At 47.3% G+C, this 14,783-nt stretch overlaps 1 protein-coding gene across 1 annotated transcript; it reads left to right on the forward strand.

The window, feature by feature from the left end:
• The first annotated feature begins 12,256 nt into the window (after window positions 1-12,256).
• On the forward strand, window positions 12,257-14,783 carry TBCC (tubulin folding cofactor C). The gene is made up of 2 exons (XM_039242701.1): window positions 12,257-14,357; window positions 14,608-14,783. Exon 1 carries the CDS (start codon window positions 12,304-12,306, stop codon window positions 13,336-13,338), a length of 1,035 nt encoding a protein of 344 aa, XP_039098632.1. The 5' UTR covers window positions 12,257-12,303; the 3' UTR covers window positions 13,339-14,357; window positions 14,608-14,783.

Here is a 14,783-nt window from a genome sequence, read left to right on the forward strand (position 1 = left end):
GGGGGGTGATGTACATGGAGGAGGGCACTTGTGGGGATGAGCACTGGGTGTTATATGGAATCCACCTTGACAATAAACTATGAAAGAAAAAAAAAGAGTTGGAGGCTTAACCAACTGAGCCACGCAAGTGCCCCTAAAGATTTTATTTTTAAGTGATCTCTACACCCAAAGTGGGGCTCAAACTGACGACCCTGAGATCAAGAGTCTCATGGTCTACCGGCTGAGTCAGCAAGCCAGCCTTCTTTTGACGTTTTTCAAAAAATGTAAACCTCAATCCACTAAATGGATTTCATGACCTTATTAAGTTGGAACTTATGGTCTGAAAACAGTAGTTCATAGTATTTCCCATAAAAGTGGCATTTTATAGCAAATAATGAAGTCTCACTTAAAGAAGACCTTAAAAATTCTAGGCAGAAGAGTTTTAGAGGAATAATTTTTTTCCTTCTTATTTAACTTTCAACTGCCAGGATACTTTAAAAGCATTTGATCTTAATAAATGGGCTTTGCAACAAAAGCCTTTACATTATCTTAAAATCTTGTGGTCACACTATTCCCTTTACACTGAAGAAAAAACTGAAGTAGAAAAGTTACCTCCACCCCCTTCCCCCCAATCTGATTAAAAATTCACATCTGTTTGGGAATTAAAATTCTGCAATATCTTTTAAAGAATCTTAAAACTGGGGGGCCTGGGCAGCTCAATTGGTTAAGTATTGGACTCTTGATTGCAGCTCAGGTCATGATCTCACGGTTCCCGAGATCCAGCCCTGTGTCGGGCTCTGTGCTGACAGCACGAAGCCTGCTTGGCATTCTCTCTCTCTCTCTCTCTCTCTCTCTGTCCCTTCCACGAGTGCACACACTCGCTCTCTCAAAATAAATAAGTAAACATTAAAAAAAAAAAGAATCTTAAAATTGTCACTGCTTCAACTTAGTACCCTCCTGGCAAGGTTACCATGGAGATCAAATCAGATAATATAAGGGAAATACCTGGTGGCTTCTCACTATCATTCAGGTTCTTGAGTTATCCTCTCCTGGACAGGTCTGATCTGTGCATGACCAGGAGGCTCATTCACTTGCTGAGCACCTGCCCTGCTGGGCATTAGAGAACAGAGTCGCTCAAGGAGTTTACTGGCTCCATCAATAAAAATAAATATCATTAAAAATGAGTATTCTGGGGTGCCTTGGTGGCTCAGTTGGTTAAGCATCCGACTTCGGCTCAGGTCATGATCTCACAGTTTGTGGGTTCGAGCCCCACGTCGGGCTCTGTGCTGACAGCTCAGAGCCTGGAGGCTGCTTCAGATTCTGTATCTCCCTCTCTCTCTGACCCTCCCCTGCTCTCTCTCTCTCAGCAATAAATAAAACATTAAAAACAAAAGAAAACAAAAAAAAATTAGGATTCTATGCAAACTGGCGCAGCCACTCTGGGAAACAGTATAGAGGTTCCTCAGAAAGTTAAAAGTAGAACTACCCTACGATCCAGCAATCACACTGCCAGGTATTTACCCAAAAAATACAAAAATACTAATTCAAAGGGATATATGCACCCTGATGTTGACAGCAGCATTATTTACAATAGCCAAATTATGGACTGATTGATAAATGGATGAAGAAGATGCGGTACATATACAATGGACTATGTATTAGTCAGTGATAAAAAGAATGATCTTGGCATTCGCAATGACATGGATGGAGCCAGAGAGTGCAATGCTGAGTCAGTCAGAGAAAGACAAATACCGTGTGATTTCACTCATATGTGGAAATTAAGAAACGAATGAGTAAAGGGACAAAAAAAGAAGAGAGAGGCAAACCAAGAAACAGAAGCTTAACTACAGAGAACAAACCAGTGGTTACCCGAGGGGAGGTAGGCAGTGGGATGGGTGAGGTAGGTGCTGGGGGATTAAAATGAGGACTTGTGATGAGCACCAGGTGTCACACGAAGTGTTGAGTCACTATATTGTACTCCTGAAAGGAATATTATGCTGTATGTTAACTAACTAGAATTGAAATAAAAACATTATATACACACATAGGTAATTTAAAAAGAAATTGGTTTTTGGATCTTGAAAAAAACAAAACAAAACAAAAAAGCTAGGATCCTGGAGTGCCTGGGCTGAAAAATTCATTTATTCCTCTGACAGACACTTACCATGAGCCTCCCATGCCAGGCATGATGGGATCGTGGAGTGTAAAAAGCAGTAGACACAACCACAGCCCTTAGGCTGCCTACAGTCAAAGAGGTTAGTGTTCGAGAAGATAGCCATTAATATTCTGTAACACACACCTGTTTTACACTCCATTATCTGTAAAGGGAGGTGTGATCAGATCAGTGGTTCCCCAAAGTAAAGATTTCACAGATGGGTGATCATGAAAGAAACACTTAAAAAAAGAGAGAGGAAAAAAAATGATATGATCTCTCAGTATAGTTCTTAAACTGAATTAACTGTCATAAAAAAAATCACCACATATCTTTATTTTCTCCTTAAACCATAAGCCAGTTTTTATCCTGGTTTTAAAGGATCTGGCAGACCTTGTCCACCTCCCTGACTTCTGGTTTTCTTTTGCAGCACTATTTACATGTAGCATCTGCTTAAATATGCCCCAGAATTGCAGAAAGGCTGGATATTAAAGGGCCCTTTCTGAGAAGGTCATAATGCACAGAGCAAGTTCTGGTTCCACCACTTGCCTTGAGCGCTGGAAGTAAGTGCCAAGGAACGAAGGTCCGGCCACTGGAAGGCAGAAAGGAACCTGGCAATTGTTGAGGGCCTACCACAGGTCTGGCCCAATACTTGATACTTTTCCCACACATTATTTTATTACTTCATTCAGCATCACGACAATCCTGGGAGAAATAGATCTTTCTTTATCTCCACTTTACCATTGGAGGAAACTGAGCTAAGAGAGGTTATGCATCATGCTCCATGTCGCACAGCTGATAATCAGAATTTAAACTCAGATCTGTCTACTTTTTACCATCACCCCACTTTACTGACGCAGGAAGAGACATGAAAGAACAGATGCGGGAAAGCTTTAAAAGATTTATATGCCTTTGCCATAAAAGGAATTGGAAATTATATTCAAAAGTCAATTTCCCCCCAAATTTTTATTTAAATTCTGGTTAACATAGATTGTAATATTGGTTTCAGAAGTAGAATTTAGTGATTCCTCATTTACACATAACACCCAGTGCCCATCACAACAAGTGTCCCCCCCCTTTTTTTTTTAAGTTTACTTAGTTATTTTGAGAAAGAAACAGAGCATGAGCAGGGGAAGGACCGAGAGAGAGGCAGAGAGAGACTCCCAAGCAGGCTCCACGCTGCCAGCACAGAGCCTGATGCCGGGCTGGAAGTCACAAACCGTGAGATCATGTCCTGAGTCAAAATCAAGGGTCGAATGCTTAACCAGCTGAGCCATCCCGGAGCCCCAACAAGTGCCCTTCTAAATACCCATCATGTATTTATCAAAAGACAATTTAGATAGCTGACTATACGTCTTTTTTTATAGTCAACAGTTTCAGTGCCTCTAACCCAGTGTCTTTACGGACCAGCTCAGCAAACACCCTCTTCTGCCCTGGACTGTCTGTCCGTTACCCTAGAAAGGAGAATCAGAAGCCCCTGACCCACTTCTAATCACAGTCCTAGGAGAACTCTTGCTTCTGGCCCAGCTCTTCGGCCACTCACTCATCTATTTAACATCTATTTATGGCACGCTTCCTGTGTTCTGGGCACTCTGCTACGCAGACAGCATGGAATAAAACACTGTGCTTAGAGGAGCCCAAGCTATAGAATACACATCTGTAAATCGATACTGACTTCACAACCTGATAAACATTCACCCAGAGCCAATGGAAGGATTAATCCAGATAGGCTTCCGGGAAGAAGTGCGTAAAATAGGTCTGGTAGGAGGCAAGTGCCGTCAAGTAGAGAAGATTAAGCATAGGATCACAGGCAGCAGGACAAGCAAGCAAGCAGCAGGCCCCAAATGGACCCTCAGCTCTCTCCCCAAACGTGCTCTTCCTGGTGCCCCGTCTCTTGTACTAGGATCACCATGGACCCAGCTCCTCAAGCCAGTACCTTCCACAATTCCCTGCCCTCCTTTATTCCTCATGTCCAGTGAGTCACAGAGTCCTATGTAGTCTCCTAAATCTCTCACACATTACCGTTCCTTCTCTGACCTCAGCCATCACCGTGGCCCAGTACCTCTACTTCTCCTGGGCTCCTGCAACAGCCTCCAAACTCATATCATTACTTTTGCTCCAAGTGAATGCATTCCACACAGAGCATCCAGCCTGATCCTTTGTTAAAGAAAAAGAAAAAAAAAAAAAAAAAAGGAAAAATAATCTCATTCTGTCATTATCCTGCTGAAATCCTTCACCAGTTCCTAGTGCTTTCAAGATTAAGCCCCAAACCGCCTGACAGGATTTACGAGACCTTTGGTGGTCTGGCCTCTGCTGACTACTCTAACCTCAACTCTGATCTCCACTTCCAGCCTCCATGTGCCAAAGCTCCTCTAATGCAGTGGCTCACAGCCCTGGCTTCCCACTAGGACCACATGGGGAGCTTCGAAAAATACCAGTTTCCAGGGGCGCCTGGGTGGCTCAGTCGGTTAAGCATCTGATACCAGCTCAGGTCATGATCTCACGGCTTGTGGGTTCGAGCCCCACGTGGGGTTCTGTGCTGACAGCTCAGAGCCTGAAGCCTGCTTTGGATTCTGTGTTTCCCTCTCTCCCTGTCCCTCTCCTGCTCACGTTCTGTCTCTCTTAAAAATAAATCAACATTAAAAATGTATATATATATATATATATATATATATACCGGGGCACCTGGGTGGCTCAGTCAGTTGAGCATCCGACTTGGGGGCTTAGGTCATGATCTCACAGTTCATGAGTTTGAGCCCCGCGTTGGGCTCTGCGCTGACAGCTCGGAGCCTGGAGCCTGCTTCAGATTCTGTGTCTCCCTCTCTGTCTGCTCCTACCTTGCTCATGCTCTATCCTTCAAAAAATAAATAAACATTAAAAAAAAAAAAAAAAAAACACCAAACCAGTGCCCAGGTCTCACTCCCAGGGATTATGGCTGAACTACTCGCGGGAAGGCCCTGGGCATCAGGATTTTGTAAAGCCTCCCACAGGTGCTAATGGGCAGCCAGGATTGAGGACATGGCTCTTCTCACGTCCAGGTTTGTTACGCACGGCCTTGTCTCTGTGGCTAGAGGCATTAGAGCTCTTCTAGCTTCCTGGCCACAAGCCAGGGACTTTCTGTCTTTTTTGCTGCTGTATTCCTAGTATGTAGAATGGTGCCCAGATCATAGTTGGTGCTCTATGAATATCTGCACAAAGGAATGAATGAGTGACTGCTTTCTCCCTTCTCCTGGTTAGATCTCACTCATTTTATAGGATCTGGGTGAGATGTACAAAAAGTCATCCTCCCTCACCCCATTCCCCTGGCCTGGGTTAGGTTACCATGTGCGATCTTAGTACCCAAGATGTCTCCGTAATGGTATATATCACACGGCATTGTCGGTGTCCCTCACTTAGGCTGTACACTCAAAGGGAGCCCTGTGTGTGTGTTCAGCACATAGCAAAGTGCCGAGCCTATGGTTGGTGTTGACTAGATAAGGGTGGCATGTGTAAGTGGCAGCAACGGGCACAGTGTGTAGGTGCCGTGGCAGAGTCTGGTACGGCTGGAGTAAAGGCATGTTGGGAGGTGCAGCTGGGGAGGTGCAATACTTGGAAGCCTACCGACGCGCTGTCAGGAACACAATCAGGTGTGGTCTCATGATCAGACAGCAGGTATTAAAGAGCTTGGACTCAGGAACCAGGCTGACTTGATTCAAATCTTAGCTCTGCCACTTAGTAGTTCTTGGTCCTGAGGAAGTCACTGTCGATTCTTCAGTTATTCATCTGTTAAATGGGGATAATAATAGTACCTACCTCTTGGGAATGTTTAAACTGAATGAGGTAATACATGTAGATGTGCAGCCATTACCTGGCACACAGTAAATGCCATGTAAGATTCAGCAAAACTATATACATATATGCACAGCACGGTGGGTCGTCTGCAAAGATGGCTGCCAAATCCTTCCATCTGAGTGACTGCTGTTCCACCCATCAAGGGGTGGGGTCTGGTTCTCCTCCCCTTGTGTCTGCACTGGCTTTGTGATTTGCTTTGACTAAATGAATGCACTAGAAGTAACACGGTACCAGTTCCGGTCTGAGCCTTAAGAGGCTTCTGCCTGTGTCCCCTTGGAAGGCAGCCAGCATGCACAGCTTAAGTTCGGACTACGGCATGCTAAGGGACCAAGCGTGAGAGAGAGGCCTGCGAGAGAAATAAGTTGCACCAGGCGACAGCCAGCCCCAAGGTCCCAGACTTGTGAGTGAGGCAGTTTTGGAGGCTCCAGCCCCAGCTGAGCCCACAGAACTGTGAGAAATAATAAATTCTTGTTAAGCCAGTGAATTTGGGGAGGGTTATGCAGCAATATATGATTGAAACTTACACACAGAAGAAAAAGGACACCACTGAGGGCAATAAGTAACTTCATTTTGGGCCATCTACTTAAGATGAGGTATTTTGGATAGAAGATAGTTACAAGGATAGTAAATGGTTATGTGGCAATATCTAGAAAGGAACTGACAGTTCAGGGTTGGGCTCAGGAGAGAGGTGGAGGAGGAGGTAGGGATTGGAGAGGTGGTCAGCACACGGACAGCAGGCCAAGGAGATGGTAAGCTGGCCAAGGAGGTGAGGGGAGTGAGAAGAGGGGTACTGGGAGACAAGCCTGGCTCAGTTGGTCTGACTCTTGATTTCGGCTCAGGTCAAGATCTCATTGTCCTTGAGAGATCGAGTCCTGCCTCCAGCTCTATGCTGCACTGGGCATCAAGCCTGCTTGGGATTTTCTCTTTCTCTCTCTCTCTGTCTCTCTCTGTCTCAGTCTGTGAGGGAGACAAGAAGAAGCAGTGATCGGGGTGGCCAGGGGACTAAGAGAGAAGTGGGGAGCCATGCTCCAAGAAGGGGTATTCGAGTGCTTTGAGCTACAAACAGCAATGGATTTGAAGGTAGGAGGGAAGTGGGCAATCTCACTTTCAAATAAAGTGGCAGAGGCAGAAGCCATATGAGAAGGGGCTAAGATAACTGAGAAACCAGACTTAGCAAATGTAGATTACACTTTTTTTTTTTTTTAATATTTTTTATTTATTTCTAGGAGAGAGAGAGAGACAGCGTGAGCAGGGGAGGGTCAGAGAGAGAGGGAGACACAGACTCTGAAACAGGCTCCAGGCTCTGAGCTGTCAGTCAGCACAGAGCCCGACGCGGGGCTCAAACCCACGAACCGCGAGATCATGACCTAAGCGAAAGTTGGACACTTAACCAACTAAGCCACCCAGGCGCCCCATGTAGATTACACTTTTAAAAGTCAGGGGCTGGAGGGTGGAGGGATGGGTGAAGATGGGCAGAGGGTACAAAGTTCCAGTTATAAGATGAATAAGTTCTGGAGATGTGATGTACAGCATGCTGACTGTGGTTAATTGTATCATATATTGAAACCCCCCCACCCCCGCACCGCCTGCCTTTTCAAGATCCTTCCATTATGAACCCTATGTTTTCTCTGTAAAAAAAAACAAAACAAAAACAAAACACCTCATTGACCTCCTCCCAAACCCCAGTTACTGGCCCCTCACCTTCACCGTCAAACTTCTCCAAAGACTTATCTGTGTGTCACTAGCTCGGTTACCGGCTTCCTCACTCCCGGGTGGCCTGCCTCCTGCCCACAGCAGTCCTCTGGCACAGCTCTCCAGGAAGTCACCAGTGACTCCATGAGCGCATATACATCTAGAAGACACTTTCCAGTGTTCATTCACTTCTTATCGATTCTTACCCTTCCAGCCTCTCAGCTCAACGCCCACAGAAGCCTTTGCCAACCTCCCCAACAAGGTCAAACCTCCCCAGGAGGCTCTCACTGTTCCTCTTTTCCTCTGTTAACAGTTGTCACTGTTACAATTTTACATATTTGTGCCATTATTTGCCCAGGTTAGGCCTCCCCAAGGAGGAAAGGGGCTGTGTCTGTCTTTATTCACTTCGGCAGCCTGAGGGCCTCCCTGGTATAGGGGAGGGCCGGGCACATCAAGTGCTTCATAAACCGATGCTGGATTAATAAACGGTGCCAGCCTCTGGGCTAGGCATCAGATGCACCATGATGAAAATAGTTCCAGAAAGAGAAGGCTTTTAAAGGGCATGAGAACCAGAGGCAAAGGTGAAGGGAAGCAGCTGCTTCTGTCCTGCTTCCTGGACCAACACGGAGCCTTTTCAAGGACGGCACATGCCTTCACGCTGTCATCCTTCATGGTCAGGAAAGTCAGCAACTAAGTTGGAAAATTTGCCTAACATTTGAGACTTGCATGGAGAGCTCTTTAATGAATGTTTTATATCCACTATAAAGTCAAAGATGCCACCTTTTTTGGAACTGAGCTACTAGATAATGGCCTATTAATTTGCCTGGTATCTCTCATCCACACAGGGTCTCTGATAAACTCCACAAAATAGCAAAAGGACTTATTCCTAGATGTACCCAAACACTGTTTTCTGTACTCAGATTCTTTAACTTCCTGCGGCACAAACACATAAACATTCACTTTATGAAACTAAAAGATCCAATGAATACGAATACTTAACACCTAACACAGTATGGAGATGCAACCAGCAAAATGCAGCCTGTGGAAAACTCTACTGAATGAATGATCAGGTTTTTCCAACAAAACATTTGGCGGGGGGGGGGGGGGGTGGATTTAAAAGTGATTAAAATTGATTTAAGGAACATATCAACCAGACACATTATATGGAACTTTTTTGGATCCCTATTCAATAAATAACTGAAGGTGGGGGAATTATAGGATAATCAAAGAAATATGAATAGAAACTGGAACTCTGATGATAAGGACATAATGCTACTTTTTTGGAGTGTGGTGATGATATGTGGTTAGGTTTTACAAAGGTAGGGACGGGGTGCCTGAGTGGCTCAGTTGGTTAAGTGTCTGACTTAGGCTCAGGTCATGATCTCATGGTTCATGGGTTCATGCCCCACACTGAGTTCTGTGCTGGCAGCTCAGAGCCTGGAGCCTGTTTCAGATTCTGTCTCCCTCTCTCTCTGCCCCTCCCCCACTCATGCTCTGTCTCTTTCTGTCTCAAAAATAAATAAACTATTAAAAATTTTAAAAAAATTAAAATAAAAAGGTAGGGGCGCCTGGGTGGCTCAGTAGGTTAAGCATCTGACTCTTGACCTTGGCTCAGGTCATGATCTCACTGTTCATGAGATGGAACCCCACACTGGGCTCCATGCTGACTGCATGGAGCCTGTTCTCTGGGATTCTCTCTCCCTCTCTCTCTGCCCCTCCTTGCACGCACTCTCTCTAGGTCTCCCAAAATAAATAAATAAACTTAAAAAAAAAAGGCAGTCCTCATCATTTTGAGAGACATACTGAAATGTTTATAGATTATAAAATATGAAATAATATAATGTTTGGGATTTGTTGTAAAATAAACAGCATGACAGGGTGTGTAAGTGGCCAGAGATCCAGAAGAAATCAGACTGTCAGTTGGTAATTGTTGAAGCTTGGGTGATACACACACATCACCTTTACTGTCCCCTTTCCTATGCTTGAAATTTTCAGGATGTTATTAAGTAAATCTAACAAATAGAATCATAAACCATAAAGTTTTGCTAAACAATGTTTAAAGTCTGTAATATCTTAGAATTCTTTCAAGATGTCTAAAAGAGGGCAGTACTTGATTCACAAGCTCCTGAAAGTTATCAAAGTAGGATTCAGAACTCTCCAGCTACTTGCCTTTTGCCACATTTCACATTGTTGTAATGCACCACAACAGGCACTTACCTCCCAGGAGCTGGGATCCATTTCAAGGATGCACACTGAATCGACTGCCCTCAAATGTCAGAGAAAAGACACAAATAACAGTCTGGCACTGCTAGAAGTTTTCTAACCCTTCTATTGCTCATGGAAACGGAGCTTTATATTCATGGCTGGACTACCTAGCTACCTTGGCTTGCAGGTAGGCTGGGGTCTGGAAAGAACTGTCAAGCCAATCCTTCATGATGACCACACAACTGACCACTGTTCGCTCCCACTCAGGCTCAACACACTCGGTCAACAGGGTGCCCTGTCCCTTTTGTCTTTTACCTTTTCTTTCTCCTAAAAGTTTGAACTACCCAACTCAAAATGTTGAGAAAATTCCAGAGTCTATTGGCCTCTATGCCAAAACCCTTTTGGGGGCAGAAATGAAGCTCTTGGGAAGGCTTAATGACATTGAATTCCACTTCTGATACAGACACTAATGGCTAATAAAGAAATGTTGCGTCACTGCCCCTGCAGCTCCAGTAAACCTCGTTTGGCTCCAAACCTGAGTGGGACAGATTCAACTGCCAAAAAACTTAAGGGAGTCAGGTCAGGTTTTTTATTTTTGGGTTTTTCCCTACCCCTAGCAAAATAAATCTTCTTTATACCTTCCTTGGTTAAATCAACTCGTTATAAAATGAAGCGGCTCTTGTATTACTCCGTATGGCTTAGACAAGTTAACCAGCTATATTTCTTTTAGCAGCCTCATAGCCAAACCACACAAAAAGCAAAAAACCTCGTCTAGCCTGCACATGAAACAAAGCGAACGAAAACGAAGACTATCTACTACAAGCGCCAAGCACAGGAATTTTTCAGCACCCCGGTTCCCATCCGCTGCACACACACAAACACCCGGGACCCACTCCCCACCCCCACCCCCGGGGCGCGCAATTTGCCAAACGCTGCGATGTGTGCTTGCTTTTAGTGGAGAAATACGGGAATTTACGTGTGTGTTTTGTTGTTTTAAGTGGGAACGGAAAGAGGAGAGTGGGGCGGGAAAACTGGAAATAAGTCGCAATGATCTCGCTTCCTCCCATCTTTCTCTGCATCAAAATGCAGGTGGAACAGTGAAATTTCAAGTGACAGTTTTTTGGGCAAATACCCCAATTAGCAACGACGGGAGGGTGGGGACTGGGGTGGAGATCCGGGTGAAACCCAAGTCTGGCAGGGCGGGCGCGGTCGAAGGCGCGCCCCGCGCTCCCGGGGCTCCACGGAGCACGCGAGGTTGCCGTGCGCCGCGGCCGGCGGCGTCCCGGCTCTCAGCCGGCCGGTGGCCCTGCGTTTTGCTAGTGACTGCGCCTACTTGGCTGCCCACTCACACCTCCCGCTGATCCCGACTTTAGGCTAGGCTCATTCACTTCCGGTGACAAATCCCTCCCACCACCCCTAGAAATAATGTAACATTTCCCCCAACGCTTTCCTAAAGACCGACGGCCCCACGGAGAGCCGCTGAGCCCCGGGCTGGGGTCTCACTCCCGCGCGGCCAGCGGCGCGCAGCTGCAGAGCCAGTGACCGCGAAGGCGGGGGGGGTGGGGGTGGAGAGGACGTGGGAGGAAGAGGAAGGGGGTGTGGAATCTCCCCCTCCCCCGCCCCCACCCCTCCGACTGCAGCAATTGGCCAAAAAAATAGTAATCGTTTTTAGACTCCCCCTGGGCCCCCGGAACCCGGTTGCAGTGAGAAACCCAGTCTCTCCCATCCCAGTGCCCCTCGCCCACTCCCGCCCCCGTAAGTGCCTGCGGGGATCCAGGAGACCCAGGCCACGCGGAACTGCAGCGGCTGAGGGGGGAAGGAGGGGAGAATGAGGGTTTGGGGGCGGCAGGAATGGGTTGGGGGAGGGGGTGGTGGAAGGGAAAAGAAAAAACCAGAGGCATGCAAGCGGCTCCCTAGCCAGCTGTTCCAGCTGCCGCTTCCTCCGGCGCGGGCCGGGCGGTGCAATATTCCCCCCCCCATCTTTCTCACCACTACCTGTCCCCCCACCCACCACACGCACACATTCCCCCCACCAGTAGCCGATCTCCGGCCTGTAAGGGGGTAGTAGGGAGGAGCTGGGGGGAGGGGGAGGCCTGCGAGTTTCTAACCTTGTTCTTATAAACAAACCCACATGTGCAGCTGCCGCTGCTGCAACTCACCCCACAATCCCGGATATAAGTCCTGCCCCTTTAAGAGGAAAAAACCTTCCCCCTCCTGTCTCCCACCCCACCCATCCACAAGGACCTTTGTCTCCCCACCCCCCTTATCAATCGGCCCCGCCTCATGTCCCCGCCCCCTCCGACGCGGAGGAGCCAATGGGCTAAGAAAATAAGGCTGGGGCTGACGTAAGCAGGCCCGGCCAATCACAGGACGCGTTGGTGGGAGGCCTCTCGGAGGGCGCGCCCGGAGGAAGCAAGGCAGGAGAAAGGAAGCTTGAAGTCAAGATGGAGACTGCTAGTTGCTCCGCCGCCGCGCCAAACGGGGCTGTGGGGTCGCAGCGGGACCGGAGCCTGGTGCCTGAGCGGCTTCAGAGACGGGAACAAGAGCGGCAACTGGAGGTGGAAAGGCGGAAGCAAAAGCGCCAGAACCAGGAGGTGGAGGAGGAGAAGAGCGACTTTTTCACTGCCGCCTTCTCTCGCGAGCGAGCGGCCGTGGAAGAGCTTCTGGAGGGCGGAGAATCCATGGAGCAGGTGGAGGAGGCGGCCGCTCGGCTCCAGGGCCTGCAGAAACTTCTCAACGACTCGGTTTTGTTCCTGGCCGCCTACGACCTGCGGCAGGGACAGGAGGCGCTGACGCAGCTCCAGGCGACGCTGGCCGTGCGGCGCCAGGAGCTGCAGCCCAAGAAGCGTTTCGCTTTCAAGACCCGGAGGAAGGATGCTGCTTCGGCCGCCAAAGTAGACTCCGCTCCTGGAGCCCTGGCTGCGAAAGACAACCTGGCCTCCCCGCAGCCCTTGAAGGAGGAGGGAGGCATCGGCTCCAGCTGGGTCTTCGGCTTCTCCAACGTGGAGTCCCAGGTCCTGGAGAAGAGGGCAGAGGAGCTGCACCAGCGCGACGTCCTTTTGACCGAACTGAGCAAATGCACAGTCAGACTGTATGGCAATCCCAACACCCTGCGGCTGGCCAAAGCCCGAAGTTGCACGGTGCTCTGCGGCCCGGTGTCCACGTCCGTGTTCCTGGAGGACTGCAGTGATTGCGTGCTGGCCGTGGCCTGCCAGCAGCTGCGCGTACACACTACGAGAGACACCCGCATCTTCTTGCAGGTGACCAGCAGGGCCATCGTGGAAGACTGTAGCGGGATCCAGTTCGCCCCTTATACCTGGAGCTACCCGGGGATCGACAAGGACTTCGAGGGCTCTGGTTTAGATCGGAGCAAAAATAACTGGAATGACGTCGACGATTTCAACTGGCTGGCCCGGGACGTGGCCTCCCCAAACTGGAGTCTTCTTCCTGAAGAAGAGCGAATGATCCAGTGGGACTAAGCAGTTGTCACTATAGTCTTCACTCCTACCAAATACTTCCCGTGTGGGACCGACTGCTGCTAATGGGACCTCAAAGTTTACTTTTCGTTGTCGCACTTTGTATGTGTTCTGTATTTTAAGGCTTGAGACTGTGTTAGGCTCCTACTTGATTTCCATTAAATTCACAACAGGTCAGACCCTTTGAAGCATTTTTGCTGTGTTGCTGATGTGTAGTAGCTTTGATTGACAATGACATTTTGTAAAAGGCGAAAGATTTATGCGATCTGAAGAGAAACCAGAGTATGACAGTGACATTTTGAAACAGTATGGGGTAAAGAGTATCCGTGTGTGTTGGTTATTAATGATTTGTGGTATTTAAAACTTACTGCATGATAAAATAGGCCCTCAATAAATATTTAATAAATGAATTTAGTAGGGCTCTCCTAGGAGCCAGTTAGTGTGGAAGTACGTTACCAAACCTAGTGATTGAGAGGTCTTGAATTGAAGGTCTCACTTCCATAGGTATTACTCAGCAGGGCGTGGGAAGACTCTGGTCTTCGGGGACACATTAGCTTGGGCTTCTGGAATCCAGCCACTCATCAATCGACTTGTTTGGATCGAAAGTTTTGGCATCCACCCTGGGAGACTCATGAGTCTTACCAACTGTAAAACCAAAATAATTATAACTACCAGTTTTTCTTTTGTGCACTTAAAAGGTTGTAGACATGTTTTAAGCACCTTACTCATGCAAACATGACTTTAATGGACTTTAAGTCCATTTAAGTTAGCACCATTTTTCAAGGGAGGTAGGTGAGCTGCCAGAGTCACACGGCTCAAGGGGACTGGGATTTGAAACCAGGTAGTCTGGCTCCAGAGCCCACCTTCGCAACCACTAGAACATACTGATTTTGAATAGTGTTAGCTGAGTTGGAAAGAGAGCTTCCAAAGTCATTAAAGAGGGCAAATTGCTTTTCTTAAATTCTCAGGAATAAATGTTACATATCTTCACACAGAAACATCTAGCTGAGTCTTCGACTCAGGTTTTGCTTTTTTTTTTTTTTAATTTAAAAAAATTTTTTTTAATGTTTTTTATTTATTTCTAGGAGAGAGACAGCATGAGCAGGGGAGGGTCAGAGAGAGAGGGAGTCACAGACTGAAACAGGCTCCAGGCTCTGAGCTGGCAGTCAGCACAGAGCCCGACGCGGGGCTCGAACCCACAAACCGCGAGATCATGACCTAAGCGAAAGTCGGACGCTTAACCGACTAAGCCACCTAGGTGCCCCGACTCAGGTTTTGCTTTAATTATATACTTTTACAGATTTGGCTTTCTGCTTTATGGTATCACCCATTATTTTTTTATGGAAAGTTCTAAGAGTTTCAAAAAGCTTTTTGGGGTCTGGTGCCTTGTAACTGTAGACATGATTTTAATAATGCCCACAAGTATTAAAGTGCTTGTAGTACCTTAA

This window comes from Hyaena hyaena, unplaced genomic scaffold (assembly GCF_003009895.1).
Source record: "Hyaena hyaena isolate Hyena2069 unplaced genomic scaffold, ASM300989v1 scaffold_211, whole genome shotgun sequence".
Lineage (NCBI taxonomy): Eukaryota > Metazoa > Chordata > Mammalia > Carnivora > Hyaenidae > Hyaena > Hyaena hyaena.